Below are 22814 nucleotides of genomic sequence, written 5' to 3'. Positions count from 1 at the left end.
CGAAAACTCTATTTAAGGCGCGTACGTTAGAAAGCCAAGGAAGCGATAGTTAAGCCTTATGTGAGGGTCGGTTGGTTTCGGACGGATACAGCGCTTCTATGTATACAAACTTCACACGCAAGAAAGCAATTTAATTTAATTATTTTTATTAAGACGATATTATTAGCATAACTCGAAATAATCAACTATTTCATTTATATATTAATACTACATACGATAATTACATTACTTTGAATAAATATTTTAAGATGGGCAACATTATATATCAATACTACATAGGATAGATACATGATAAGTTTAGTAGGTATTTTTAGAGGTATTGTCTGCTTTAAATATTTGAATCTGCACGATTTTGTTTTGAAAAAACGTTTTTAAGTGGTAAAAATGTCATTATGCTATATAAGCGACCAAAACCCTACTCTCCTAACCAATGTCGGATTTTGACATTAACAAAAAATATGAAATTATTGGCCAAGAAAGTAGCATAGCAAAATAAGAATATAAAGTTAAATGTAGAAACGATAAAATAAGTAAATATTTTGCTAAAAATAGTACTGAAAGACAACCAAGAAAGTAGAAAAGAAAACTTTGAAGCCCATTAGCCCAAAAAAGGGGCCTGGAAAAAAAAGGTTGTTGTAAGTATTAGGGTATATCTATATATATATAGGGGACGAAGCGACGCCCATGAAAATAACATCCCATAATCTGACAGATTCTGTACGATTCTACCCCGAAAGCGAAAAAGATGCCAACCGGAAAGCTTGAAGTTCTTCTTGTTAGCTCAAAGGGTCTCGAGAACACTGATTTTCTGGGTAAGATCTTTCTCTCTCCATACATATAAACACATAACGCTAATGTTCTTTATAAATTCAACACGTAAAACATATTACTGTATGCCTCTTTGAAGAAGATGGTTGACTTGACTCTCTCAATACAAAGACGATCTGAAGTCTATATAGAACGGATGTTTTATTTGTTTTTGTTTAACTGATATGTGCTGATTGTAATAGATGAATCAGACATTGTTTGGTTTGGTTTATCAAAATATTTTCTTAGATCTATTTCCGTCTTGAGTTTTCTGTTACTATTTTATTAGAATTGCATAAACGAAGGTGTGTTTTGGTGTGATCGCAACCTTGTTTACATTTGAGATGATCAGCCAAACTTTAATCGATAAATTAAATCAAGCTAGATTTAAAATTTGATTTAATGGATTTTTTTAACCTGATAAATAATTTAATATATATTTGCAACATTGTCTCTGTTATTGTGCTTTCTTTTAATTGTTGGATATTTGTGAGCAGTTAACATGGATCCATACGTTACTGTTACTTGCCGGACCCAGGAGCAGAGAAGCAGTGTTGCATCAGGTACGTTCTTGTTACTTCTATAAGATGGAATTTTATACCTTTACGTCCCAACTCTGGACTCTAAAATTAAACTAGTATACAGTGAATTTTGGTGATATATGTTTTAACATGCATTCAGTTACTGATAAAATGTTATTTGCAGGCCAAGGATGTGAACCAGAATGGAATGAGACCTTTGTTTTCAGTATTACTGGTGATGTTTCAGAGATCAATTTGAAAATAATGGATAAAGATGCTGGTTCCAATGATGATTTTGTTGGAGAAGCAACGTGAGTTATTTTCTCCCTGAAAATTATATTAAGTCTGTCATCAATTGTTACACATTAGATAGACAGAGATTTTTAAATCATGATAATCACAAAGCATATGTCCATACATACATACCTCTTGTTACTTGAGCTACTGGAAAATAAACATTCAGAGAAAGTGGTTGATAGGAGATATGGTTTTTCTATTCAAATACCAAACTCAGTTAAAGTTTATGTATGAAACTTGCAGTATTCCTTTAGAGCCTTTATTCATGGAAGGAAGTCTCCCTCCAACTGTGTACAATGTTGTGAAGGATCAGGAGTACCGTGGAGAGATCAAAGTTGGCCTCAGTTTCACTCCTGAGGTAGTTTTCTTTATTAAGATTCATTTTTACTAGCCATTTGATGTATGATTATAACATAATCATTAGCTAATGGATGAGCTGCAGATAATCAAATTGAAAAGAGACTGCCTTACTATACTGCCAAATTAAAGAAGAAGAAAAAAAAAAACATTTTAATCAGCAATTATATGAATGAAAATTATAGCAATCTTAAACTTTGTGTTATTGGTGTGCCCTGCTCAATACCCCTGTTTCTTGTTGCAGAGAGACGGTGACCGAGAATTCTATGCTGAGTGAATTTGTGGCCCAGGAAGAATGTGGTGAATTGTGTTTTGCCGATAGAAGAGTGTTATTTTCAAATAGTGATATTGTGTTTTGCCGATAGAAATTCCAAATTTATAATTGATTGTGTTTTGTGAGTTTGTAACCTCGAGATACTCTTCGAATTGTTGGTTAATAATTGTTTTCTGTATTTTATCTTTTCAAAAATAGTTCTTGCAATAGTAATCGGTATGACTGCTAGGGAGTTTTACATAATTTAGCTTGGCCCAAACTGAAATTGAATGATAACCCAGTACCATGTAACGCTGCTGGACGCCAAGAACATGTTTTCCCCTTAAATCTTTCCACCTTCTCAGTAACATACAAAGGTGAAACCTTGGAAAGTTTATAAATCTTAGCTTTTTGGCGACAAAAGTATAAATCACACCTTGTTATGCATAAATTGTCTTCTACACGGAAGTTCTGAGTACTATAATTAAAGAGTCTTCTCCTTACGTGCAAATAGTCTTTCACTCGAAGTTTTGAGTACTTTAATCAAATAGTCTTTCGCACGAAAAATCTCATATATGCGTAAATAGTCGCATCTTCCACACGAAAGTTCTCATATCATACAAAAATTAATGGCATCTACTTCCAGGAGTGATGATTATTTGTTACCAAATGAAAATGTCAAAACTAAAAAAAGACTAGAAGATAATGCTGCTAATGAAGATGGAAAAATATGGTGCTTAAGTAGCAATTAGTGGTGAGGAGGCAGGAGGAAATAATGGATATATCTGTCAAATTAGGAAGGACGAGTTTATCGTTGTTGCAGTGGATTTGCTTACCAAGTATAATGTTTTATGCCCAAATATTCCTTCCTATTATTGTTTTAGCAATATTTGATGATAGTATTCAGAACTTTCTTGTGGAAAACTATCAAAGTTTGCCTCAATAAAAAACCACCCACTGAGTAGCACAACAATTAATCAAGACTCTTAGGTGTATTATTCAAGATGTCTTAAGTTCGATTAACAAGAGTTGTTAAAAGGAGATCATCGAAAAGATTTATCCGGCTATCAACTTCAGGGTACCAGAGATTAGTTGAGTGCACGCAAGCTGGTTCAAACACCCTTGATTACCAAAAAAAAAAAAAAGTTGGCCTCACTATCACCCTTAAGGTAGTTTTCTTTACTAAGATTCATTACCCACTCGATATTTGATTATATAACATGATCATTAGCTAACGGGTGAAGTGCAAATAATCAAATTGAAAAGAGAATGTCGTATGATCCAGCCAAATTAAAGAAGAAAAAAACGACATTTTTATCAACAATTTCATGAATGAAAATTTTAGCAATATTAAACTTTGTATTATTTTGTGTGTCGAGCTCAACACCCTTGTTTCTTATTTGCCAAGAGATGGTGATCGAGAATTCTACGCTAAGTATATTTGTAGCCGGGAAGAAAATTCCAAATTTATAATTGATTTTGTCATGTATTATAAATCTCGAGATACTCTTCAAATTGTTGGTTAATATATTGTTTTACACTGTTTTAAAACCCGGCCCATCCCGTCCGATTTTATTGGGACCCGAAAGCTTCACCAAGCCCAATTTACATTTTTCATATTCACCAAAAACCCTAGAATTTGGGATGATGATCGGCGAATAATTAAAGGCCGAGATGTTGGGGCTTTTGAAAAGAAAGTGTTAGTGATGCAATGGTGGCGACGTAGTTGATTTTCGGTGAGTAAATCGATTGAAAATCGAAAAAAAGTGCGACGGCAACAACCGTCTTTTGCTGACGATTGGCAAGGTTAATGGGAATGGGGTGAGATGGGTTTTGGTCAGGAGGAAGAGGTGAATATTTTCGGGGTGATGGGGAGGGTTGTCGACGCCGATGTCAGTGAGATCTAGCCTAGAATGCCGACGCCGGCATCGGTGAGATCTAGCTTAGAATATTAACGCTAGCATCTGTGAGTTTTGATCGGATTCGACCAAATCTTAGGTAGATTTTTAGGAGAATGGGCTGAAGGGACAGTTGTGATTGCATTTGAGGTGTCGTCGTCGCCAACCAGCTGCTAGCTGATTTGTATTTGGGGTGTGTTTGCTAAACTTCAAACTTATAGGTAATTCAGAATTTTTAGGGTTGTCTTTGCCGAATTTTAAAATTGTCGACAGTTTGATCGCTGGTCAAACCGGTCAACCTGAGACCCAAAAACTTTGTCGAGTTTCACCCCGAATTGGGTTTTAAAACATTGTTGTTTTATTTAAAAAAAAAAAAAAAAAAAATTCTCGACAACAGCAAATTGAATGATAACCCAGCACCATGGAACACTGCTGGACGCCAAAATAATTCTTATGGCGAGTGAAGTAATATAAACCAATTCAGTGGAGAGGGGGAGAATTGCTGCCAAGGATTGAGGAGGATAACTATTTTTGATCTGATTACAAAGGCTGAGACCAGAATAACATTCTTGAACGGTGGCAAAGAAGAAGAATGAATTAAACATACTTATGGAATAACATTATTAACGACGGTTCATTCGCAATAGAGATTCATAAATTGAGTTACATTCTTGAACATTGCCTTCACTGGGAGGACATACTAACTGAAAGAAAAAGAATGAATTTAACATTCTTTTGGAATATGAAGAAGCTTGGTTGTAAACTGAATCCTATTACCACTGGGAAACAGCAGTAATTCCACGGTTCCAATGTGTCCATTCGGACCACAAGTAAAACATCAAGAAATGAGCATGGTTTGGCTCACACAACTCATAAATTATAATAGGCTAAATTTCATGTTTATGTTGACCTAAACCGGCCGCTCACAAGGAAACAAGCACATAACTCAAGGTATGAAGCACAAAACACCAGTCTTCAACACAGAGAGATGGATTATTATAAGGTTTAACCATCCACAAACGAAGGTGAACATAGAAAACAGCAAAAAACATAAACATAACCAAGTCTTTAACATAGACAACAGCAATAGGTTTACCACAATTCTATGGCATTTCCATACTAGAGGCTGATAATCTTTCATATTACCTTGGGCCCCTGTGTGGATTTGGACGCGGATGTGAGCGCTTCATGATCCCAGAGTTGCTTGGCAGTACCGCAACCTTAATTCTGGGACAGGGAAGGGGATGGGGAATTTGCACCACAGGAGCTTGCTCCCTCATAATTCGCTGCTCCCTGATAATTCGCCTGCGACGGCGGACGATTCTGCAAAGGGGGGTCATTTCCATCTCCCTGATATTTCGCCTGTGACGAGGAATGATTTCCACAACAGGAGCTTGCTCACTGCCAGTTTGCATGGGTTCCGGGCCTCCATTTAATCCAGAATCAGAAGGAAAGGTATCAGGTACAAAAGTGGGGATTTCCACTACAGGAGCTTGCTCACTGCTAATTTGCATGGGTTCCGGGTAGGCCATAAATTCAGAAATGGAAGGCAAAGAATCCAGTAGGGAAGCTGAGATATTCTCAATTGGGTCATTCTTCAGAAACTCTGACTTTCTAGGACCAGTGTCTTTCTCTGAGTCTAAGCTTCTCTTAATATTACTGGCTTTCTCTGAGTCCATGCTTTTCTCAGTGTCACTATCATTGTCTTTCTCTGAGTCCAAACTTTTCTCATTGTCAGTATCTTTCTCTGAGTCCAAGCTTTCCTCAACTGCAAAAAAGAAAGAGTTGATATCAGAAATAAAATATTTTCCATTTGAGCATGTATCTTCAGCAGTGACAATGACCAACATTATTGAGTGCGATTCTGCAAAGAAGGTGATTAGAAACTTCTTTACATGCATCACGTGATGCTCAACTAAAAAATACCTACAGCATTTATGGGAAACTGTTCAGCAAGGTACTAGCTACTCTGGGTGGTAAACTCTGTTGGTGTTGTGAGAGGAGGAGGTGGAATCTTAACTACATAAGGGATTTGGGAGTTTTAAGCGATGATGGTGGGCCAACCGTTACAAACCCAGTCATTGCGAATTCAAACAAGGGGCGAAAGAAAGTTTTATTGAAGTCAGTTGGAGGATGGGGGCTGTGTTAATACATACATAAGAACTTACTTTGATTGGGAGTGGACTCTGAGCTCTGGCCAGATTTCTTCTTCTTCCTGAAATCAAAGTTCTGAAAGAAAAGTGGATTAATATAAAAGAAGCAAGCATATTTATCAGAGTATATACTCCATCATAAAAGGACAAAAGAAGAAGAATACATAACTACATTAATCAGACCTGGATTCAGAAAAAGTGCAAGATTAGCAATTGACATGAAAACAATTTATATTAAAAAAAATTAAAAAAAAAAATCGTTAAAAGGAGATACAGAATGCAAAATTAAATCTCAACATCATATCAAAAAGAATCCTAAATGTAGAGCAAACCAAAGAAGCTTGTTTCATATTGTGTGGAGGCTAACAGCCACATGAGGGCAGAAATAACACCACTTTCTTTGCACTACTTCAAACATTTATTGAAATCAAGAGAAAAAATATTTTGACACCAAGGGTATGCAGACTCATGGATGGTTATATAATTCCAACAAAACGTGTTTGATGAACAAGAATCTTATTTTCTCTTTGCCCATTGCACTCTTTCTTATTTAATAATTTAGTTCTATGACCAGAAACCTTAGCAGCCTCCAAACAGGATTAATGTCCCTAGGAGGACTGAAGAAGTAACCAAACAAACAGGAGAGTGATAGTTTAAGTCAACCACATTGCAATGGGAAAAAGAAGAAGAAACAATGATCTGTTGCAACCAGCGGAAGAAATAGATAGAAGGGAAGCCAGATGTTTGTTCTTTGTATAGCTACGGCGATAAGCTTGAGGAGCTATAGATGACCAAGTCATCCTGAAAGAAAAGTAATAATAGAGCCCTTCACTTCCACACCTACAGAATGGGAGGGCAGAAAAATCTTGGGCATGGAGGGCTTTGAATAGGATTTAAGGAAATTAAATCAATCCTAGATAAAATGAAGGAATGAAGAGGACAGGTTAGGGTGGTTATTATCAAAACCATCAAAGCTTAAATAAGCATGCAGAAGACAAATTATATTAGCTAAATTTTAACAAGCTATAAGCGAAAATTAATGATTAGACAAAATCATACAGCTCCTTGTATGTCTTTCCAACCTTGTATCATTTCCCACCGTCAGAAACTGTTTTCCTTGTTTCAATTCCAAACCTCAGGTGTAAGCTGACAATAAATAAAATTTCTAATAAAAAGGTATTAGAGTATTGAAGAAGCTCAAACTCACTGGTAAATAGACAGGAAGCCCAGCTTCTTTGGCATACTTGACATAGCGCATCATATCTCCAGAAGTATAAAACCGCTGTCCAGTTTTATGGCAAAGGTAGTACTATGACAGCCAAACATTCAAAGGAACATGTCAATAATATTTTTTCTTCTGAAAATTTCTAATTCCATAATCTCCTTTCGGACATTACATAATCTTGCATTTCAGCATATGGAGGCAACTAGTCTGATAATATATGTTCAATCATATAATTAAAAAACATCTAACAGCTGCTACCTGATTAATTGCAAATAACAGGGAGTACATTTCTAGTCAAATGCAACTAGCATGTATCTTCTCCAACAAAGTAGCATTCAGTATATTTCATTCTCTATATAATAAAAACATTGGTCTCAATTCTTTGAAAATATAGGTCAATGAAAGACTAAGAAAGAAATGCCCAAAACTTAAAATTGAATAGAAATTTAAAACATTAAGTTCCCACCTTCTCAACGTCAGATGGTGATCGAGAATTCTACGCTGAGTATATTTGTAGCCGGGAAGAAAATTCCAAATTTTTAATTGATTTTGTCGTGTATTATAAATCTCGAGATACTCTTCAAATTGTTGGTTAATATATTGTTTTAAAACCCGACCCAGCCCGTGTGATTTTACCGGGACTCGAAAGCTTCACCAAGCCCAGTTTACATTTTTCATATTCACCCAAAACCCTAGAATTTGGGATAATGATCGGCAAACAATTAAAGGTCGAGATGTTGGGGCTTTTGAAGAGAAAGTGTTGGTGAGTGCAATGGTGGCGATGTAGTTGATTTCCGGTGAGTAAATCAATCAAAAATCGAAAAAAACTGACAACGGCAACAACCGTCTTTTGCTGACGATTGACAAGGCTAATGGGAGTGGGGTGAGGTGGGTTTTGGTCAGGAGGAAGAGGTGAATATTTTCGGGGTGATGGGGAGGGTTGTCAATGCCAACGTCGGTGAGATCTAGTCTAGAATACCGACGCCGGCATCGGTGTGATCTAACTTAGAATATTGAGGCTAGCATCTGTGAGTTCTGATCGAATTCGGCCAAATCTTGGGTAGATTTTCAGGAGAATGGGCTCAAGGGACTGTTGGGATTGCATTTAAGGTGTCGTCGTCGCCAACCAGTCGTTGGCCGATTTATATTTGGGGTGTGTTTGCTAAATTTCATACTTATAGGGACTTACGAATTTTTAGGGTTGTCTTTGCCGAATTTTAAAATTTTGTCACCCAGTTTGATCGCCGGTCAACCTGGGACCTGACAACTTAGTCGAGTTTCACCCCAGGTTGGGTTTTAAAACATTGTTGTTTTATTTAAAAAGAAAAAAATCTCGCAACAGCAAATTGAATGATAACCCAGCACCATGGAACACTGCTGGACGCCAAAGTAATTCTTATGGTGAGTGAAGTAATATAAACCAATTCTGTTGAGAGGGGTAGAATTGCTGCCAAGGATTGAGGAGAATAACTATTTTTTATCTGATTACAAAGGCTGAGACCAGAATAACATTCTTAAACAGTGGCAAAGAAGAAGAATGAATTAAACATTCTTATGGAATAACATTATTAACGACGGTTCATTCGCAATAGAGATTCATAATTTGAGTTACATTCTTGAATATTGCCTTCACTGGGAGGACAGACTAACTGACAGAAAAAAAATGAATTTAACATTCTTTTGGAATATCAAGAAGCTTGGTTGTAAACTGAATCCTATTCCCACTGGGAAACAGTAGTAATTCCACGGTTCCAATATGTCCATTGGGACCACAAGTAAAACATCAAGAAATGAGCATGGTTTGGCTCACACAACTCATAAATTATAATAGGCTAAATTTCATGTTTATGTTGACCTAAACCGGCCGCTCACAAGGAAACAAGCACATAACTCAAGGTATGAAGCACAAAACACCAGTCTTCAACACAGAGAGATGGATTATTATAAGGTTTAACCATCCACAAACGAAGGTGAACATAGAAAACAGCAAAAAACATAAACATAACCAAGTCTTTAACATAGACAACAGCAATAGGTTTACCACAATTCTATGGCATTTCCATACTAGAGGCTGATAATCTTTCATATTACCTTGGGCCCCTGTGTGGATTTGGACGCGGATGTGAGCGCTTCATGATCCCAGAGTTGCTTGGCAGTACCGCAACCTTAATTCTGGGACAGGGAAGGGGATGGGGAATTTGCACCACAGGAGCTTGCTCCCTCATAATTCGCTGCTCCCTGATAATTCGCCTGCGACGGCGGACGATTCTGCAAAGGGGGGTCATTTCCATCTCCCTGATATTTCGCCTGTGACGAGGAATGATTTCCACAACAGGAGCTTGCTCACTGCCAGTTTGCATGGGTTCCGGGCCTCCATTTAATCCAGAATCAGAAGGAAAGGTATCAGGTACAAAAGTGGGGATTTCCACTACAGGAGCTTGCTCACTGCTAATTTGCATGGGTTCCGGGTAGGCCATAAATTCAGAAATGGAAGGCAAAGAATCCAGTAGGGAAGCTGAGATATTCTCAATTGGGTCATTCTTCAGAAACTCTGACTTTCTAGGACCAGTGTCTTTCTCTGAGTCTAAGCTTCTCTTAATATTACTGGCTTTCTCTGAGTCCATGCTTTTCTCAGTGTCACTATCATTGTCTTTCTCTGAGTCCAAACTTTTCTCATTGTCAGTATCTTTCTCTGAGTCCAAGCTTTCCTCAACTGCAAAAAAGAAAGAGTTGATATCAGAAATAAAATATTTTCCATTTGAGCATGTATCTTCAGCAGTGACAATGACCAACATTATTGAGTGCGATTCTGCAAAGAAGGTGATTAGAAACTTCTTTACATGCATCACGTGATGCTCAACTAAAAAATACCTACAGCATTTATGGGAAACTGTTCAGCAAGGTACTAGCTACTCTGGGTGGTAAACTCTGTTGGTGTTGTGAGAGGAGGAGGTGGAATCTTAACTACATAAGGGATTTGGGAGTTTTAAGCGATGATGGTGGGCCAACCGTTACAAACCCAGTCATTGCGAATTCAAACAAGGGGCGAAAGAAAGTTTTATTGAAGTCAGTTGGAGGATGGGGGCTGTGTTAATACATACATAAGAACTTACTTTGATTGGGAGTGGACTCTGAGCTCTGGCCAGATTTCTTCTTCTTCCTGAAATCAAAGTTCTGAAAGAAAAGTGGATTAATATAAAAGAAGCAAGCATATTTATCAGAGTATATACTCCATCATAAAAGGACAAAAGAAGAAGAATACATAACTACATTAATCAGACCTGGATTCAGAAAAAGTGCAAGATTAGCAATTGACATGAAAACAATTTATATTAAAAAAAATTAAAAAAAAAAATCGTTAAAAGGAGATACAGAATGCAAAATTAAATCTCAACATCATATCAAAAAGAATCCTAAATGTAGAGCAAACCAAAGAAGCTTGTTTCATATTGTGTGGAGGCTAACAGCCACATGAGGGCAGAAATAACACCACTTTCTTTGCACTACTTCAAACATTTATTGAAATCAAGAGAAAAAATATTTTGACACCAAGGGTATGCAGACTCATGGATGGTTATATAATTCCAACAAAACGTGTTTGATGAACAAGAATCTTATTTTCTCTTTGCCCATTGCACTCTTTCTTATTTAATAATTTAGTTCTATGACCAGAAACCTTAGCAGCCTCCAAACAGGATTAATGTCCCTAGGAGGACTGAAGAAGTAACCAAACAAACAGGAGAGTGATAGTTTAAGTCAACCACATTGCAATGGGAAAAAGAAGAAGAAACAATGATCTGTTGCAACCAGCGGAAGAAATAGATAGAAGGGAAGCCAGATGTTTGTTCTTTGTATAGCTACGGCGATAAGCTTGAGGAGCTATAGATGACCAAGTCATCCTGAAAGAAAAGTAATAATAGAGCCCTTCACTTCCACACCTACAGAATGGGAGGGCAGAAAAATCTTGGGCATGGAGGGCTTTGAATAGGATTTAAGGAAATTAAATCAATCCTAGATAAAATGAAGGAATGAAGAGGACAGGTTAGGGTGGTTATTATCAAAACCATCAAAGCTTAAATAAGCATGCAGAAGACAAATTATATTAGCTAAATTTTAACAAGCTATAAACGAAAATTAATGATTAGACAAAATCATACAGCTCCTTGTATGTCTTTCCAACCTTGTATCATTTCCCACCGTCAGAAACTGTTTTCCTTGTTTCAATTCCAAACCTCAGGTGTAAGCTGACAATAAATAAAATTTCTAATAAAAAGGTATTAGAGTATTGAAGAAGCTCAAACTCACTGGTAAATAGACCGGAAGCCCAGCTTCTTTGGCATACTTAACATAGCGCATCATATCGCCAGAAGTATAAAACCGCTGTCCAGTTTTACGGCAGAGGTAGTACTATGACAGCCAAACATTCAAAGGAACATGTCAATAATATTTTTTCTTCTGAAAATTTCTAATTCCATAATCTCCTTTCGGACATTACATAATCTTGCATTTCAGCATATGGAGGCAACTAGTCTGATAATATACGTTCAATCATATAATTAAAAAACATCTAACAGCTACTACATGATTAATTGCAAATAACAGGGAGTACATTTCTAGTCCAATGCAACTAGCATGTATCTTCTCCAACAAAGTAGCATTCAGTATAACATTTCATTCTCCATATAATAAAAACATTAGTCTCAATTTTTTGAAAATATAGGTCAATGAAAGACTAAGAAAGAAATGCACAAAACTTAAAATTGAATAGAAATTTAAAACATTAAGTTCCCACCTTCTCAACATCGTAGAGCAATAAATGTACACTTCCGATAAAAAGCACATGTACACTATTTAGGCAATTCATCCAATAATTAGAAGCTCCTAAATACTAATTACTTATCTACAAAAATTGTGGATCCCATAAGCCAAGAGACTAGGAACTCATGGTTCATAATCAAACCACTTTTTAGAACTAGTTGTTCAAAATATCATCTCTTCAAATATTCAACAATTTGGTATAATAAGTTGCCAGCGAAAGTACCCTCACCCTAATCTAATCCAGCCAAACACTTGGACAACAGGTTCAGAGACTTGAACAGCAGCACTGAGTCCAACAGTCTCAAAGACTAGAGACACTGAACATCCACAAGAGGCGGATGGACAACTCCTGTTAATTTTAATATAATATGAAAACCAATTATGCTGGAAAACTTGTCATGTGACATATTACCAAGAAGTACAACGGCTAGAGACAGAGTGAACGTCCACCTGAGGCAGATCAACAACTACTGATAATTTTATCATAATTGAAAACCAATTACGCTGGAAAACTGGTCATGAGACATATTACAAAAAAGTACAAAGGTAACTGAGTTAATTAACAAGTCCGTGTAATATGTGTCTTAAATTTTTTTCAACAACAAATACCCCAACTACGAGCTAAAACTTTCTCCACCACAAGTAACTACTCTCTTTAAACCTGTCAATATCTCTTAGTTCACAGTCATTAAAAACAAAACCATATTCAATAGCTTTAGAAGTCAACAGATCAAATGTTCATGACTCTCTTTGAATCTGTCATATTAAAAATTCTTAGTTCATAATCATTAAAAACAAAACAATATTCAATAGCTTTAGAAGTCAACAACATCAAGTGTTCATGACTCAGATAAAGTATATGATTTAACAGATCAGGCAACAAATCAAAATGGAAACAATCAAAAATTGGTTAAATCAATCTATAAGTGCAAACTTATTAAGCAGTTTAATATTAATGAAAGTAATTGATTCAACCAAACAGATCCTAAAACGATAATTAATAGTGCGAAATATACTGGTTAGACGTTTACCGAAACTTGAGATCCATCTTTCTTTGTTTTGGTCTCGAACTTCCAGCCCTCAGGAATCGGCTCCGATGAATGTTTATCTGCCATATTGAATAATCTCTCCTTCAATGCTCTCTGTGAGCAAAGCAACTTAGTCTAGGTTTCGATGAGAACAAGGCTTTAAAAGGGTAATGCATTGGCCAGGAAAAGATGCCTCTTGCCACGTGTTCAAATTCTCTCCGTGTGTTACAACTGGAGACCTAAACGTGCCCAACAAATAGCAAAGGTAACTGATACTTCTTATCACACAATCCAAATAAATATTTTCCTTATGTTTTCTGGCTTATTTGGTAAGAAATAATAAAGCAAAATAAAAATAACAAATTGAACTGATTATAATTTTCTTTGATAATAAAGATACATACGGAAAAACTGATGCCAATTCCAGGGCAAAGGACTATTAAAACTAAGTCATCTTAGCAATGCGAGCAGAGCTAGATTAACCTCTCTATAAAACCTGTGTGACTGAAAGAAACAATCCAATTTGTTATCCCTAATAAAATGAGAAGAGTAGATAACATCAAGTCAACTGTCAGTGGGAATCAGACAAAACCATTAACAGTAAAATAATTCACTCACGGACAGATAATTAAAACATAAACACATTGACAAAGGCTCTCTAATGAACAATCAGATTAGTGAACATACAAATATGAACCGGGTGTTTACAAGCCCATTACCTTGTGTCGACTGCCAAAGCAAGGTTGCACATTAAGTGGCAGCTCCAACACTAAAATTGCATTTTTTTGCAATTCACCCTAAGATTTCAGCCATTTCCCTAAAATATGGTAGCTGCATGGGTCATCAAATTTTGATGAAGAAATTTAAGACCCTAAAGAGAAGACTGCTACCTTAAGAGGTTGATCAAATTTCAAGACAACAGGCTGTCTGCCTTACTATATGCAATATGGTTGATAAAGAAACTCGTGCACAATAACTTTAAGAATCCGCATAGAACAAAACCAATCACAGCATGATAAATATCTAATGCCATTGCAGATCAATAACTTTGGTGAAAATGACATTTCTGGAATTGGAAAATAAGCATAAAAAGGACAAGGTGGCATCTATCAATTGGTTACAATTTCAAGTGTTTTTAGTGAACTAGACCCAATAGTTTTCATAGCAGTTCTTAATGATTTCAATTTTTTTTTTAAAATAAAAATGCTGCTATGCTGATGCTCTTCAGCAAGGCAACACAGGTTTCTGAAATTGGAAAATGAACAGAAAAAGGACAAGGTGACACACACCCATCTGTTTCAAGTTTTTTTAATAATTAAACCCGATAGTTTTCATATCGATTCTTAATGATTTACATAAACAGTAACACAAGTTGACGTACTTCAGCACAGCAACATGTGTGTCTCACATAGGAAAACAGAAAAGTATAACTAGAAAGAAACATTTTTACTAAGAAAGTGAAAGTGAAAGAAACCTTTGAAAGGCAAGAAAGGGAGAGAAGTGCAGAACCAACAGATATAGAAATAGAAATGACTTTTGAAGTGAGGGGGACTAAACAAGAACAAGAAGTATCCACCGAAGAAGACCCTTCTCCTTGCCTTCCTTCAGAAGAAAAAGAGGATCCGGACAAAATTGAGAAAATAGAAGAGATATGAGTGAATGGAAAGGAAAACAAAAGCATGAATAGTATTTAGTTTGAAAGAATATTATTATGTTATCCCATATGAGCATGCATCAGTTAAATAAGTTTCTCAGTTGAATGCCCCGGCTGTGGCCTTGCAAGACCCCTGCTGCGACCTAAAAGTGAGGCCATGGCTGTGGCCTTACAAGGTCACTGCAGCTGTTGCCTAGTGGCAACCTTACAGCCTTGCCAGGTCATCACAGTAGCAAGGCTGTGACTATGACCTTGCAAGGCCACCATCGTGGCCTCAATCGTGTCCTCACAAGACCACGGCTGTGACCGCCAATCACGGCCAAGCCGCTGCCATTTGTAGAGCATTTTGGGAAATTGATGGTGGTGGTTTTAGTGACAAGCTGATTTGGGTTTGGTTTGTTGTGGAGATTGTTTTTAATTTGGGTTTGTTGATCTTTTTTTGATAGCATTGTTGATTTGTGGTGAACTTGTGGTTGTAGGTTTGGTAGATTGTGGTGGTTGCATTAGGTGGTGGGTTGTGATGTCGGTGGTATGGTGGATGGTGGCGAGGTGTGGGTTGGGGAGCTGCTGGACTTGGGGTGGATTGGAGAGGGTGGGCAGGGCATAGGGTCATTTCATCACACGTTGACAGCAGTAAAAACGGTATTTACATGGTTTGCATGTGTTAGGTGACGGATTTCGTTGACTCTAACAAATGGCAGATGGTTGAGAGCAATCTCCCAAACAAAAAGCTGTTTACTGCAATTACGGTGTTAACTAAGGGGGTTTAGAGCAATTAACCCTTCAGAAAACCCAGTCACAGACTGCTGGATTCATATATCAAAAATTGACAAATCACATAAAATGCTCCTCGTCAAGCAAATTTTCCTAATATCAGTTATCCTAATAAAAAGGCTATCCTTAGAGTTGTTCAATTTACATCATTAATGAATCTAATAATAATTTTACCAAAATAGTCCTCTCGACCAAGAAGATCCCAGTGTCATGTCTATGAACTGGGGATACTAGTTCATTTAAGGAAAGGTTAATGAATTAAAAAGAATCATGCATTTATCTAAAACCACTATACAGCCTAGCCCTGAGATCATAATTTCCCCTCTTCTATTTAAAAATCAATAGAGTGCATAAATCAGCTGATATGCAGTTAATTTTTGTTCTAACATTCAGCTTAGGATGACCGAAACCATAAAATGCAGCAGCAAGGAAAACTCTGATCTGAGCAACTGAGCAATAAAAGTATAAAACATACGCAAACCTTGACACAAAGAGCACAAACTATTGTATCAGCAGCAGCAAGTAAAATTGATAACTGCAGGACCTTGTATAGTACTCAAGCAAATGTGGAGCTAAAAGGAGAAACAAAATTTTCCTCAGAGCTAAAAGCAAACCTGATTCAAGCTATGCATTAAATGATGATAACATAATCAAGCTCACATATCACAATTTGTAATATATAGATAAGCATCATAACGAAACTGTTAGCAAAAATTAATTAGAACCCACTTGACATTATAAACTAACTGTATCAATAAACAAAAATAACAACAGTTCACAATGAACAAACAAAAGAATAATTAGTTGGCCATAAAAAAACAAAAAGAGACAAATATTATGACATTGAAAGATTATAGCACTGAATTCTGTATGAAATTACCTCCACATTACTATCTTCATTGATAACAATCCATCCTTCAGGAAGAACATCAAGAAATGAGTGTGGTTTGGCTCCATACACAATACATAAATTAGAATAAGCTAAACTTCACATTTATGGTGACATAAACTGGCTGGATATAAGGAAACATGCACATGTCGCATGTGCTCTGGTAATTTAAATGCACCCAAGCAACATAAAGTTGCCATCTAACTCAAGGTACTAATCATAAAATACCAATATGTGCTGAAAAAAAAAAAAAAAAGAAAAAAAAAAAGCCTTCTAAATAGATAGATGTATAGATTAAAATAAAGTTTAACAATCCACAAACAGAGGTGAACATAGAAAACAGGAAAAAACATAACCAAGTCTTTAACATAGACAACAGTCACAGGTTTACCACCAGTCTATGGCAGTTATTTTCATACTAGAGGCTGATAATCTTTTATATTATCCTTGGGCCCCTGCGTGGATGCTGGTGGGAGGCACAGGTGCAGGTGCTTCATGCTTCTAAAGTTCTTTGGCAGTATTGAAGCCCAGATTCAGGGATGGGGGATTACTACTACAGGAGCTTGCTCCCCGCAAATTTGTGTGGGATGGGCGACTTCCACTACAGTTGCTACTCACTGCTAACTTGCATGGGTTCTGGGTCTGCCTTAAATCCAGAACTGGAAAGCAAGGTATCGGGTACAGAAGCAGGGATTTCCTCGCCAGGACCTTGCTCACTGCTAATTTGAATGGGTTTGGGGGGCTGCCTAAAATCCAGAGTTCGAAGGCAAAGTGCTGTTTGAGAAGTGAGATATCTTCAATTCGGTAATTCTTAGGAAAAACTGACTTCTCAGGACCAGCGGCTTTGAGTCCAAGTTTTCTTAATAATACTGACTTCCTCTGAGTCCATGCGTTTCTCAATGTCACTTTCATTGGATTTTCGAGTCAAACTTTTCTCTGTCTCTTTCTCTCAGTCCAGCTTCCTCAACTGCAATATTAGAGTTCACATCAGAATATACGGAACAAAACAAACAACTCTATACTAAAATTTCCATTTGAGCATGTACTGACAGCAGGACAATGACACAACAATTAAAAAAAAAAACAAATTGAACTCTGGATAATAAAGGTACAAACAGAAAAACTAATGCCAATACCAGGGCAAGGAATATTAAAAGCAAGTCACCTTAGCAATGCATGCGCAGCTAGATTAACCTCTCCAAAAAACCATGCATGCACGAAAGAAACAATCCCTTTGTTATCCCTAATAAGCTGAGAAAAATAGATGACATCAGTCAAGTGTCAGTGGGAATCAAACAATCATAATAGTTAAATAGTTCAATCGAATAATAATTAATTGATAAAACATTAATGATGGTTTCCAATGAACATTAATATTAATATCACAAATCTGAAATCAGGTGTTTAAAGGCCAATTAGCTCTTGTCATTCCTGCCAAAGCCCACGGCTGAAAAGAGTAGAATATTGCTCATGTAAGAAAGATCAAATGAAAATTTGATACCTTAAGAGTTCCATCAAAATCAAGCAAATTAATTAAATGGGTCCTCTTGTGCCATTGGAGTGTTAATGTAAATTATTGCAACCAAATAAACAAATTTGTAAAGCTTTTCCACTGAAAAAACAAGCATCACTTGACTTCATTCAAATATTATTCACCTGAAAACACAATTAACTTAATAATGTGATGAAAGTGCAGAGTTTAATCTTGGTGGCATTTGGAACACCTGGAATATAACTATAAATTAAGAAAATTTTGAGGATAATAAAAAGTGAAAACCAATCCATTTTTGGCAATATATTAGGAATCAAATAAACAACCGAAACGACATTTAAATAAAATAAGATCATACATATAAAGGTAATCATGAACTTTGTAATTACCTGGCACCGCTCAAACAGCTCAAATACTCTAGAATCACATCAATGACACTCGCGTCACGATCAAGCAAACAACTCCTTCGATGGGAGCCTCGCCCAGATTGTGCTCAGTTCATCCTTCAATAAAGTAAGTCAACCCAAAAAATTGTAAGATACATACACAATTAGAAAAAATCAATGAATTATACTAAATCAAAACCCTAAAATAGAAGTAAAAAAAGGTATTAATTAGACAGTGAATAAAGAAAGACATTACCTCTAAAGTACAAATGAGAAAGATATTTAATTACCTCCAACACTGAATGGGACGACCGTCACAGCATCAAGATATCTACCAGAACCCTAACTTCGAAACCAAAAGACTCACATAAATTAAAATGATTTTTTCTTCAAGGGGAATTAAAATCAAAATTTCAAGAAAATTCATTTTTACCAAAAAAAAAAAAAAAAAAAAAAGTATTTAAGAAAACCTTGCCAAGAACAGAGACGGCAGCAAGGAAAACGCATTTCATGGCAGACATTAGAGCTTTCTCGTTTGAAGGTGCGTGAACCGCCATGGAGAGTTGGATTTTCTCTTTGGATCGGTAGCCACAAACAAGAGTTAGCAGTGACTTGTTCCGCTTGTTGCTTTTTAAATCAATAGAGATGTAGTCAACTGCTATTATGTTCATTTATTGTGATAAGGAAAACAATTTAGTATGACCGTTAAATTATTTGTTTTATTTGAAATAATTTTCACATATTTATTTCAAAATTGAGGTTAATTAAATTATAGTGTTATTATGTAAAGAAACATAACATTAATCATTTTAAAACACTATTTCATAAACATTTTATAAATCATAACCAAGAATTTGTGTAAAAATTTTATTAGTAACTTTGAACAATAATAACAAATTACGAATTTACAAGAAGGTTTTACATAAAATACTGAAAATTGGGAGTAAATATGAATGTTGTAAACTGTTTGGTCAAATCAAAATATTTGAAAATTCTAGGCCGTTGCAGAAACATAAATATTAGAAAATTTAGGTCGAAACATAAATAGCAGAAGATATTAGGCCTAAAAATTTATTTACGACTGAGTCCTGATGAATTAAAAAGTTTATTGTTATTGGGGGGCAAAATGTAGTTTAAGCGGGACTAAGTGATATTGAAAAAGAGAGATAGAGGGTTTATTGACACTTATACCCCTCAAAGTATTACAAATACAGTTACAGCTGGACAGTTCGGAAAAACCATTGAGCCCCCTACCGTCTCTTTTGCGGGTAAAATTGATGAAAGAACAAGTTTGACCTCTGTAATTATAAGTTTGCCCATGATTATTTGCCAAGATAAAAAAGGAAGACCAAGTTTGACCACTGTAATTACAATACTAACTATTTACGAAAAAATTAGAAGAGTTTTTTTAATAAATTATAGAAAAAAATTACAAGCAAAACTTTTTTTTTTAATGACTAGGGGTGTCCAGGCGCTTACGTGTATCTCAACTAATCTCTCAAAATCTTGAAACATCGACCGATAGATAAAAACTCAAGTGATCACCTATTAGGGGTCATGGGGACTCAAACTCATGAGATTAATAAATTCCTAGGGACCTTAAAACTATCAACCGAGTAAGAACTCCAATAATCACCTCGTGGGAACTCAAACTCGAGAGACTGTGTTAGATTATTTTCTTGCTTTTATTATTAAGGAGCCTCAAACTTGAGTCACTAAGTGAGATTATTTTTACTCCTTTACCATCTGACTTAATGATAGTTATCCTTTGTTTTTCCATCACCTTTGAGTGGATATCATAACGGATCAAGACAAGTAAAAAAAAAGCCATCATTCAAATGACAATATAGTATAAAACGCTGCATAAGGATAATATAGAACTTCAAGAGTTCACTTAAAATAACTTAAAACTTCCAACCACAAACATAAAATAAAACCATCAAATTAATGTCTAAAAACTGGAAAACAAACACAGAGATGTTTGGAGGTTTAGACAGCAATAGACACTACCTATCACACTAAGGATCCATGGGATATAGGCCCTTGGCAAGTGCGGGCGTTATGTCCATATAGACCACAGCGGCTGCCGGTATGTAGTTCTGTGTGCCTGTCCTCTCCTACGTGCAGGTGGCTATATAGAGCATGATGCCTGAAAGTTAGAAAAATAGTGGAATGTGAGTTTTGTAGGAATTACTACAGAAAGAAGTGGACAAATGAAAAATTGAACGTACCCTAACATATGATTCAGAGAATCCACACTGGTATGCCTGGTGTCCAGCGTTTCTGCATCGAGTACAGCGTACCATTGGTCCTACTGGTTGGTCGGCTGTAAAAATATGTATGAAGAACAATAAAAAAAAAAAAAAAAAAAAAAAAAACCAGGTTTCAGGTGGCATAGAGAGCAGCGAAGAAATGAAGTTTAAAGGTTGGAAACAGTTGTAGAACTTGAGGTGAAATAGATGGCAAAATGGAAACGTTAAAGGAGATAAAAACTAACGGGGCAGGAAGGCTGGCCTGCCTTGCATATGCCACAAAACGCATCAGATCCTCTCTTGTGTAAAATGTTTGATTTGTGGCACATTGATGAAATACTACAAGTCACATTGCAAAGAGTATCCACAATTAGTTCAAATTAAATAAAGGTCTTAAACATTCCAAAACTTTCCAGATTCATCAATTTGTATCTAATGTTTTAATTTAATTTTGTCTGGTTTCTTATATGGTATATGTAAATGAGTTTCCATGCAACACTTTGCGAAGCATTCTAACAAGGAATTAGACTCGATAGTTTTCATAGCGGCTCTTAATGATTCGAAACAAAAAAAATTAACATATGCTGCCTGCAGATTGAAGAGCATGACAACACGTGTTTTTTAAGTTGGAAAATGAACATAAAAGGAAAGGGTGATAGAAATTTCAAGTGTTTTAAGTGAACTGACTCGATAGTTTTCATAGCGGTTCTTAATGATGTGAGACAAAAAATTAACAAATGTTGCAGACTGAAGAGCATGACAAACACTTGTTTTGAAGTTGGAAAATGAACATAAAAGGAGAAGGTGACAGGAAATTTCAAGTGTTTAAACTAGACATCGATAGTTTTCATAGCGGTTCTTAATGATTTGAAGCAAAAAAATAACACATGTTGCCACGCCGAAGAGCATGGCAACACGTGTTCTGCATTTGGAAAATGAACATAAAATGGACAACAGGACAAGGTGACATGATCTATCTATTACAATTCAATTGTTTTTAGTGAACTAGACCGATAGTTTTCATAGCGGTTCTAATGATTTGAAATAAAAAAATAACACATGCTTCCATGCTGATCAGCATGGAAGCATGTGTTATTTTTTTATTTCAAATCATTAGAAGGAAGCATGTATTATTTTTTTATTAGCATGGCGACACGTTGGAACATGAACAGAAGAGGAACAAGGTGACACACACTCATCTACAACAGTTTAAAGTGTTTCTAAGAATCAAACTCGATAATTTTCATAAGTTCTTAATGATTTGAAATAAAAAAATAACCGTGTATCTACTTCAGCATTGCAACATGGCTATCTTAAATAGGAAAAAAAAAAAAAAAAGTGGAACAACTAGAAAGAAAAAGCAGAAAAGAGTTTTTGATTTTTCCATAGTGAAGTAGAAAGAGGTTTTGATTTAGAATAGCATCTGATATGGTAAAAAATTATGTTATTCCACTAATAATTTTACCAAATATAGTCTCAAGAGACAAAGATCCTGATGTACAGGGGTTATTAGTTTAATTTAAGGTTGGTTTATGAATTTAAGAGGAAAAAATCATGCATTTATCTAAAACTGCTATACAGCTTACGCTGAGATCATAATTTCCCATCTTCTTTTTGAAAATCAATATAGAAACTATACCAGCCATAAATCAGCCGAAATATTCAGTTAATTTTTGTAATCTCATTCAGCTTTGAATGATCAAAATCCTTAACATGCAAACAAGAAAACAATGATCTGACCAATTGAGCAGTAAGACATAAACAAACCTTGACACAAAGAACACAAACAGCTGTATCAGCAGCAGCAATTAAAATTGATAACTGCAGTTCCTTGTATAGTACTCAACTAAATGTGAGGCTAAAAGGAGAAACAAAATTTCCCACAAGAGGGCTAACACCAAACCTGATCAAGGCAATGCTTTATATGATAATAACATAATAAAGCTCATATCACAAGTTGTTATATAGATTAGCACCATAGTGAACCTATTAGCAAAGTTAATTAGAACC

General features: G+C 35.9%; 3 protein-coding genes across 3 annotated transcripts; 1 reads left to right on the top strand and 2 right to left on the bottom strand.

Annotated features, from left to right (window-relative positions):
• The first annotated feature begins 664 nt into the window (after positions 1-664).
• Positions 665-2465, top strand: LOC116135887 (elicitor-responsive protein 3-like). Its single transcript, XM_031421593.1, has 5 exons — positions 665-812; positions 1305-1370; positions 1513-1639; positions 1869-1983; positions 2227-2465. Exons 1-5 carry the CDS (start codon positions 746-748, stop codon positions 2257-2259), a joined length of 408 nt encoding a protein of 135 aa, XP_031277453.1. The 5' UTR covers positions 665-745; the 3' UTR covers positions 2260-2465.
• Positions 2466-5275: 2810 nt separating this feature from the next.
• Positions 5276-7264, bottom strand: LOC116135861. Its single transcript, XM_031421568.1, has 2 exons — positions 6302-7264; positions 5276-5901 (listed from the first exon to the last, which is right to left on the bottom strand). The coding sequence occupies exon 2, from the start codon at positions 5810-5812 to the stop codon at positions 5276-5278; it is 537 nt and encodes a 178-aa protein (XP_031277428.1). The 5' UTR covers positions 5813-5901; positions 6302-7264.
• Positions 7265-9598: 2334 nt separating this feature from the next.
• On the bottom strand, positions 9599-14682 carry LOC116135860. The gene is made up of 4 exons (XM_031421567.1): positions 13361-14682; positions 11817-11918; positions 10625-10685; positions 9599-10224 (listed from the first exon to the last, which is right to left on the bottom strand). Exons 1-4 carry the CDS (start codon positions 13442-13444, stop codon positions 9599-9601), a joined length of 873 nt encoding a protein of 290 aa, XP_031277427.1. The 5' UTR covers positions 13445-14682.
• Between the last annotated feature and the right edge of the window lie 8132 nt (positions 14683-22814).

Source organism: Pistacia vera, unplaced genomic scaffold (assembly GCF_008641045.1).
Source record: "Pistacia vera cultivar Batoury unplaced genomic scaffold, PisVer_v2 Contig304, whole genome shotgun sequence".
NCBI lineage: Eukaryota > Viridiplantae > Streptophyta > Magnoliopsida > Sapindales > Anacardiaceae > Pistacia > Pistacia vera.
The sequence above is the reverse complement of the archived record's forward strand: the minus strand, read 5'-3'. Positions and strand labels throughout refer to the sequence as shown.

Excerpts from the sequence above, each read along its gene's own strand:
- LOC116135887 (XM_031421593.1), top strand. The coding sequence starts at position 746 with ATGCCAACCGGAAAGCTTGAAGTTCTTCTTGTTAGCTCAAAGGGTCTC. Across the intron at positions 1,640-1,868 it reads GATTTTGTTGGAGAAGCAAC|TATTCCTTTAGAGCCTTTAT; the intron begins GTGAGTTATTTT and ends TGAAACTTGCAG. Across the intron at positions 1,984-2,226 it reads GCCTCAGTTTCACTCCTGAG|AGAGACGGTGACCGAGAATT; the intron begins GTAGTTTTCTTT and ends TTCTTGTTGCAG.
- LOC116135861 (XM_031421568.1), bottom strand. The coding sequence starts at position 5,812 with ATGGACTCAGAGAAAGCCAGTAATATTAAGAGAAGCTTAGACTCAGAG.
- LOC116135860 (XM_031421567.1), bottom strand. The coding sequence starts at position 13,444 with ATGGCAGATAAACATTCATCGGAGCCGATTCCTGAGGGCTGGAAGTTC. Across the intron at positions 11,919-13,360 it reads AAGATGGATCTCAAGTTTCG|TACTACCTCTGCCGTAAAAC; the intron begins GTAAACGTCTAA and ends TGGCTGTCATAG. Across the intron at positions 10,686-11,816 it reads GGCTTCCGGTCTATTTACCA|AACTTTGATTTCAGGAAGAA; the intron begins GTGAGTTTGAGC and ends CTTTTCTTTCAG.